We start from the raw sequence: 7,877 nt of genomic DNA, 5'->3' as shown, positions 1-7,877 counted from the left end.
GGACGCGCCTCAGAGCTCTGTGCTTCACCTGTACACGAGGGTTTCGCTAGGGTTGTGCTTGTCCCACGCATCCCGCGTGTCCCCGGGGCTGTGCCGTGTCCCCCCCGGCCACCAAGGCCACCCGGCCCCGCTCCGGCCACGCTCGGGAAGGGGGGGACCATTGGAAGGCAGTGGGAGCTGCTCCTGGGAGGAGCTGGGGATTAATGTGACCTGTCAGGGGCTGGGCAGGAGCTGAGAGGTGAGGAAGGAGCTGGTTTGGAGGGGCTGAGCCGTGGGACACCCTGGGAACCAGCTCCACAGGCCCTCTGCCTTGTACTGGGGTCCCTGCAGCAGAGAGCAGTGCTGGGGCACAGAGCATCCCAAATCCTGCCCTACAGCCTGGGGGGCAGAGCATCCCAAATCCTGCCCTATAAGCTGGGGCACAAAGCATCCCAAATCCAGCCCCACAGGCTGGGGAGCAGAACATCCCAAATCCTGCCCTACAGGCTGGACCTGCAGAGCATCCCAAATCCAGCCCCACAGGCTGGGGAGCAGAGCATCCCAAATCCTGCCCCACAGGCTGGGGAGCAGAGCATCCCAAATCCAGCCCCACAGGCTGGGGAGCAGAACATCCCAAATCCTGCCCTACAGGCTGGACCTGCAGAGCATCCCAAATCCAGCCCCACAGGCTGGGGAGCAGAGCATCCCAAATCCAGCCCGACAGGTTGGACCTGCAGAGCATCCCAAATCCAGCCCCACAGGTTGGACCTGCAGCTCCAGCAGCACAATGTCATGGTTTTTCCACCCCCCAAGGGCCAGAATTGCATTTTCCAGTTTGTTTTTCCAGTTTGTCTCCAGGCTGTGGCCCTCCAGCAACCTCCTTTGTGCTTTCTCCAGAAGCCCCAGAGAGGGAGCAGGGTTTGGAGCCCTCCTGCCCTACCCAGCAGCAGGGACCCCAGCCTGCTCTGAGCAGCAGGATCTGGGCTGGGAACCCACCCAGGAGCTGATGTGGGGGGACAGGGACACGGGCAGAGGATCCCCCCTCTTTGTCCCACTGCCTGAAGGAAAACAGAAAAGTGCCTGTGCTCACAACTAGCAGCTATTCCCTGTGCCTCTGTGCAGAAAAAGAGGAAAAGTGATTTCCAGGGCTAAAAGCCACCGGGGGTCGGCCCAATCCACAGCCTGGCAGCCCGAGGAGGTTGTGTGGAGGGAGAACCTGCCCTGGCAAGCAGGAGAAACCCCCAAAAGTGAGCGAGTCCAGGCCAGAAGTGAATCCTAAAGGCAGCCACGCACACGGACACGCACACCCCACGGACGAACACGCACACCCAACACGGAGCTCCTAAAACCTAACACACACACACTCACACCCACCCCAAAACCCCGTGTCTAACACCGAGCAAATGCCACGACAAAACACGAGTATTTCCACAGGTAAAAGGAAAGGGGGCGTCCCTCCTCCTCCTCCTCCTCTCTGCTGGATGCCCAGGGTGCCCCAGGCTGGGGGGAGAAGGGGACGTGCACCCGGCACACACAAGAAATAAAAAGGTAAAAATATGCCCTGCTCTAGAATGAGAATTGATCTGTACAGCACTGGGAATGAAAATAGGTCATGGGCCACTTTGGAATACGATTTTGTCATTTAACAGCATTTACAGTGACATTTACAGAATAAATATACAATAGAAATAGAGAATCTCTAGGTTATTATTCCATCTCCTCTCTCTGTATATATTTTATATATATATATAATATAGCTTCTTTGTTACCTTCTCAATGACTCTGCCTCTTATTGATGCTGCAAGAAGGGAGGAAAGCGAGCTCCTCCCTGGCTGGTTTGGGAACAGGGGTGGGAGAGAGGGAGGGCTGGATCCTTTCCCTGGGGTTCAAGGAGCATCCTGCCATGGGGGCACATGGGGCTGAGTGTTCTGGAGCACATGGGGCTGAGTGTTGTGGCTATGGAGGTGTCCTGCTCCATTAACTCCATGGGAGCTACGGTGGGAATCCAGCCCCCGGGCTCAGGGGTGATGGGGAGGTGATGCTGGGCATGGATTTGACTCATCCTCTGTTCTGCTGGTCAGTGAGGATGGATTCCATAAGAAATGTTGCCTAATGATGGGGAAATGCCACTAGATTTGAGGTTCTTCCTTCCAGAGATGATGCCATGGGGACATTTCTGTGTCCCTCTTGCATGGGCAGAGGAAGGAGAAAGAGATGGGAGGGGATGAGGAAGGGGGAACTTCTGGAGGAGCATGGCTGATCCTGACTCACAGATCTTGGAACCATCACTGAGCTGCTTTGGTTCATTCCACTCCTCCATCTTCCCCCCAGAAAAACAGTTAATGAAGGGCTTGAGCTAATTGTCCTGGAAGAGTCTCCAGGTCACCAGCCAAGCCCATGGAGAAGGCTGTGAATGAAGGATCACACCCACTGTGGGAACCTGATGGCCCCAGGGATGCTGAAATAAAGTTAGCGGTGTGGTGAATGGACCAGCAGCTTCCTGCCTTCACCTCCAGCCAAGAGGAGAACCAAGGTGAAAGAAAAGCAATGCACAGGGAAAGCAGAGGAGAGAAGGGCTTATGAACCAGCACCCACAAACATGGCCTTCAAAGCAGCCTCAAAGATCTTCATGCACAACCCAAGCCCAGCAGGACCCAGGGTGAGGCATTCCCCAGCCCTTGGAGGCAGCAGAGGGCAGAGTGTGCTGCTTCTGTGTCCCCAAGGAAAAGGGGACAATGCCAGGCTATCCTGACACCCTTGGCAGAAGTGCTTGGTTACAGGTGGGACTCAGGGAAATGACCCTCAGGACTCAGAGCTAGAAGATCCCACCCTTTCCAAACAGCCTGGGGAGAAACAACATAAGGGTCACATCATGGATCACATCCAAAACCATGGATGGGCACGATAGAGGCCCCTGGACTTCACAAGGGCTCCCCAGGCTGGATCCAGAGCTGCTGGGGACCTGGCACTGGCTCCCAGGAGCTGCTGTGGTCCCCAAGAGCTGCTCACCCCCATCCAAAGGCTGCTGAGCTCCTGTGGGTGTGACAGGAGGCAGTGACAAACCCAGGCTCGGAGGGGACACGAGGAGAAATGAGGAGGCACATCCAGAGAGAGCCAGTGCCCAGCCCACCTTGGCAAGGAGGGAAGTCAGGGGTGGTTTCCTGAGAGCTAAACCAGGAGTGTGGTAGGACTGGATGTCCCACAGCTCCTCTGCTTGTCCCTCTAAAGGGACATCTAAAGAGAGGAGTGAGAGGAGATGGTCACCATGCCAGGGATTTTGGTTCAGCAGAGCATCCCACACGTCAGGAGAGCATTCCTGACCCCCATCACACCGACCCCATCCAGACCCCACACAGGCTCACAGCCCCAAACCACTGCCACTTCTGGGGTCCTCCTGACACTCAGCACCATCCAACCCATGGAGCATCCCAGCTACTCCATCCCATGGCTGTGACATCTCCCAGCCACCGTCCCTGTGCTGGTGGCAACAAAGATTCCAGGGATTCACCCTGCCCTGTCTCACACGCCCCAACATCTCAGCCAGCCCCACGCTGCTCCCTGCCAACCCTGGTCAGAATCTGGGGGGTTATTTGGGTGTGTCCACAGCTATAAAAACCTACAGGAGATACAACAACAACAACGATGGTGACAACAACAGCACCTTCTTGTGCTATGAACATCGATGATTAATTGTGCTCGTTGGAATAAGGCCATGACTCCTCCCGGCTAAAGGACAACAGACAGGGAGGGAAGAGCTCTGGGTGACAGGGGGAAGTGTGATTGGCTTCCCACCTGCTGCCAGGTCCTTGTTCCAACCATCAGCTGCTTAGAAAAGAGAGATTCTTTGCTTCGGATTTGAGCTGCACGAGAACAACTCTTGGAAAGGTATTGCAGCATCTCTTGCTCCTCTTCCTTTCCCTGGAGGTGAGTCCAGGGCTCCTGCCTTTCCACCGAGGGCTGTCAGAGGAGTCCTGCCCCTCCTGCCATCCCTTCTTCCCCGACGTCACCTCAGAAATGGCTGCTTTGCTTAACGATTTTAACAGGGGGGTTTCTTCTTCGTCTTAGTCACTTATTCATCTTCACCCTTAATAATTAATTTTCCCGTTGCCTGGACAGCCAGGAGCGCCCTCCTCTCCTGGTGGGGGTGGCGGGCAGGCCACCATCACAGCTCAGACTCGGGGGTGCTGGCCAGCAGGTACCCGCTGCCGTAGCGTCCGTTGGGCGCCGCGCTCATCTCCAGCGGGGAGCTGCTGCCGGGGCCCAGGTAGGAGCGGTGCGTGGGCATGGGCGACGGCGTCTCGCTGGGCACCTTGCTCAGGATGAAGCGCGTCTCGTCGTTGTCCTCCAGGTTGGAGATGTCCTTCATCATCCGGCCCTTCTTGTAGGTGACGGAGAGGGCGTTGGAGCCGTCCGACACCAGGTGGAACTGCCGGAGGATGAAGACCAGGGGCAGGGGGAGGGAGGCCAGGATGATCAGGGAGATGAGGATGGCCATGGCCCACGTTGGGTAGAACAGGAACTTTTCAGCGGCCTGGAAGAGACAGATATCAATGTTTCATGGCTGCTGCAGCGGTGATGCCCACCATGTGTCACAGATATCTTTTATGAAAAATTCTTTCCTAAGGATTTTTCTCCTGAGAAGCTGAGTTCAGGATTCTGGATGGTTATCTGCTGCTGTGGAATGCAGCAGGCGGATCTTTGATTAGTCTCATGTAGTTGTTTCTAATTAATGGCCAATCACAGTCAGGTGGCTAGGACTCTCTGTCCGAGCCATAAGCCTTTGTTATCATTCTTTCTTTTTCTATTCTGAGCTAGCCTTCTGATGAAATCCTTTCTTCTATTCCTTCAGTATAGTTTTAATATCATATATATAATGAAATAATAAATCAGCCTTCTGAAACATGGAGTCAGATCCTCATCTCTTCCCTCATCCTCAGACCCCTGTGAACACGGTCACACACCAGGTACTTTAAGAGCCTGAATGAGGGATGTGGGACTCCAGGCAGCTCTCCAAAATGCAGTTTATTTCATCCAAGACATCACAGCAGTCCAGGGTCATGGGTGACAGAGCTGTGCCTACAGCTGTCAGCTCCAGCTGCAGGCAGGCCTGGAGACCCTTAGTTTAGGTTACAATACACTATATACTTTTCTTTTGGTTACAATGCATTATATACTTTGCTGAGCATCTTAATACAGTACAACCAATCTATACTTTACTATTATCTCTAGCCTATCATAACTACTGTAATTACCATATTCATGTTACTGTTCTCCAATCACTAACAGTCAGTACATTACAGTTTAAGCTAGAAGTTGTTTTTCAGTTTTCTTGCGGTGGAAAATTCTGAGACCTTTTTTCTACTTGCAACATTTGCTGACTTGTTTGCCTGTGCTATCTTTCTGCTTGGTAAAAACATCTTCTTGTTTGGGGTGGGTTTATCCTTTGCTCTAAGCCATAAAAACCCCTTCTAAGTAACACACCCTTTGCCTCTTTACATATCCAGTGAGACTGGCTCAGCAATTAGTTCCTTCTATATCAAAACTTGCTTCCATGTCTATCCCTTCATCAGACTCTACATTTAAAAATCTTTCTGCTAGGCACACATATCTGTGAGACTTTCTTGTCCAACTTTCATCCTTCCCAACAGGGTATGACATCTCTGAAACACCAGATAGCTCCTCCTGCCTCCTGCCAGATCCAGGGACACCACACAAAGGTGGGCTCAGGTCAAAGGGAAGGATCCTCACACAGGCACAGCGTGGAGCTGTGGGACCCAACCAAAATCAACACAAACTTCAGCCCATGGGCGGAGCTGGCTGGAGATATCTGGGCAGTGTGAGCAAACTGCTCCCAGAGGATGAACAGGGTGGGAATGTCACCCAGCAGGAGAGGAAGGAGGAATGGGCAGAGCTGGGATGAGCAGAGTGCTCTGCAGCTCTGAGCTGCCCCTGATGTGCTGGGGTGTCAGAACTCAGTGCATCCCTCCGGGTGTCCAGAGCTGCCCAGGTCCCCACCAAGAGGCTCAGAGACCCTGGCACACAGCCCAGAGCACCTGGGGATTTGATTGTGGCCTCTGGAGCAAACTGCCAGCTTTGTATGAGGACATGAAAGTCACAGAGTTTTGAATAGTATAATAATAAAATGATCACAGGGTGAAAATGCAGATTTTAGGATTTTTGGTATGGGAGTTATGGGGAAAAGATGGAGGAATCTGGGTGCATCCAGCCTTTCTCCTTCTTCTTCTTGTTCTCCATTTTCTGCAGTGATGTTGGCACTTTGGGATTGGTTTAGAGTAGAAGTGCACTGTCTAACATAGGTAATGGGTATTGGGAATTAAGTGTAAATATGTTATACGTAGTTTGGAGTATAAAAGGACAACACAGAGTGCCTGTGGCTGCCCTGCTGAGCAGATCTCGGCTGGGCAGAAAGAAAATTTTATAGATAAGAATTAATAAACAACCTCAAGATCGAAAAGTGAAGAGCTCTGACTCATTCTTCGGGCACACAGGCTGAAACAGAGACATCCTGCACATCTCGGGGCAGCAATTAACAACCAAAAACCCAAGACTGGGGCAGGGTGGGGAAGGGGAGGGAGCTGTGCTCACCTCCTCTCTGATCCAGGCGCTGTATCCCGGGGGGCTCACTCCCAGCTGGATGATGCTGGCAGTCATGAGCACAGCCATGCAGATGGGGGACACGTACTTCCAGGCGTAGTAGTAGAACTGGTAGGGCCTGAAACCCAACATTTCCGTCAGCTCCTGCATGAACCTGCCGAGGAAAAACATGGAACTGGGACATCCTGTTGCAGCTTGAATTGCTGCTAGTGAAGTCCAGGGTAAAGAAGCAAAAAAGGCTTTTGCATAATATCCATTGTCGCAGACATCTTTTTATGAAAAATCCTTTCTTAGGATTTTTCCTTCTGAGAAGCTGAGAGGCTTCAGAAACAAAATATAAACAATGGTTATCTGCTGCTGTGGAATGCAACAGGTGGATCCATGATTGGTCTCATGTAGATATTTAGATTTAGTGACCACTCATGGCAGAGCTGGCTCTCTCTCTCTGCCCAAGCCAGCTGCTTTTGTTATCATTCTTCTCCATTCTATTCTTAGCTAAGCTATAGCCTTCTGAGATGAAACTTCTCCTTCTATTCTTTTTACTATAGTTATAATGTAATATATATTTCATAAAATAATAAATCAAACCTTCTGAAATATAGAGTCAAATCCTCATCTCTTCCCTCATCCAAAAACCCCTGCGACCACTGTCACCATCCACAGATGTTTAATTCAGCTGTGCAGTGAGATGTTCTCCTCTCTGACACACACTCCCCCAAGGTCCAGCTCTCTCCCCCAGGGGCCTCCCAGCTGACCTTGGTCTCCAGGCAGTATCAAGGTGAGACACAATCAGGGGAAAGGGAGGGAGAGCCTCAGGAACACCTCTGTTCAGGCATAGGAACAGGGGAAGGAGCCAATGGGGTGTAACTTAGGAGAAGCCCCTCCAGGGCATACACAACATCTATCTCTGAGTGAGAAACAACCTCCCAGGAGCCCTGCTGATGCTCAAGGTACAGCCTGAAGAACCCAGCTGACCATCACAGCATCCCTCAAGCCTGAAGAACTTGTGGAAAACTCAGGACAAGACCATCTGAGTGTTATCCAAAGCTGCCCTTGCTATGGACAACTTCTGAACAAGGAGAACTGTGGGGAACAGCCTCCCCTTCCAGAAGGACCTGGAAACCTCAGAAAAATGGGTCATCACAAGTAACAGAGCATCACAACCAAGAGGAGATACCCATGAGAAGAACCCACTTCTGGGGCTGTGCCACACCAGGACAGAACAGGAGGATCAGAATGAACCAAACTCCTGCCTCTCTAACTACCCTTGGAGCATTTCCTCA

At 52.1% G+C, this 7,877-nt stretch overlaps 1 protein-coding gene across 1 annotated transcript in view; it reads right to left on the bottom strand.

Annotated features, from left to right (window-relative positions):
• Window positions 1-7,877, bottom strand: part of SLC6A17 (solute carrier family 6 member 17) — a 32,589-nt gene continuing 24,712 nt past the window's right edge. Inside the window, exons 11-12 of the mRNA XM_058819307.1 lie at window positions 6,586-6,748; window positions 1-4,510 (exon numbers count right to left, since the gene is read on the bottom strand). Coding sequence (XP_058675290.1) covers window positions 4,142-4,510; window positions 6,586-6,748 — 532 coding nt within the window. The 3' untranslated portion in view covers window positions 1-4,141. The remainder of the gene's footprint in view (window positions 4,511-6,585; window positions 6,749-7,877) is intronic.

The sequence above is a fragment of the Ammospiza caudacuta genome, chromosome 24 (assembly GCF_027887145.1).
Source record: "Ammospiza caudacuta isolate bAmmCau1 chromosome 24, bAmmCau1.pri, whole genome shotgun sequence".
Lineage (NCBI taxonomy): Eukaryota > Metazoa > Chordata > Aves > Passeriformes > Passerellidae > Ammospiza > Ammospiza caudacuta.
The sequence above is the reverse complement of the archived record's forward strand: the minus strand, read 5'-3'. Positions and strand labels throughout refer to the sequence as shown.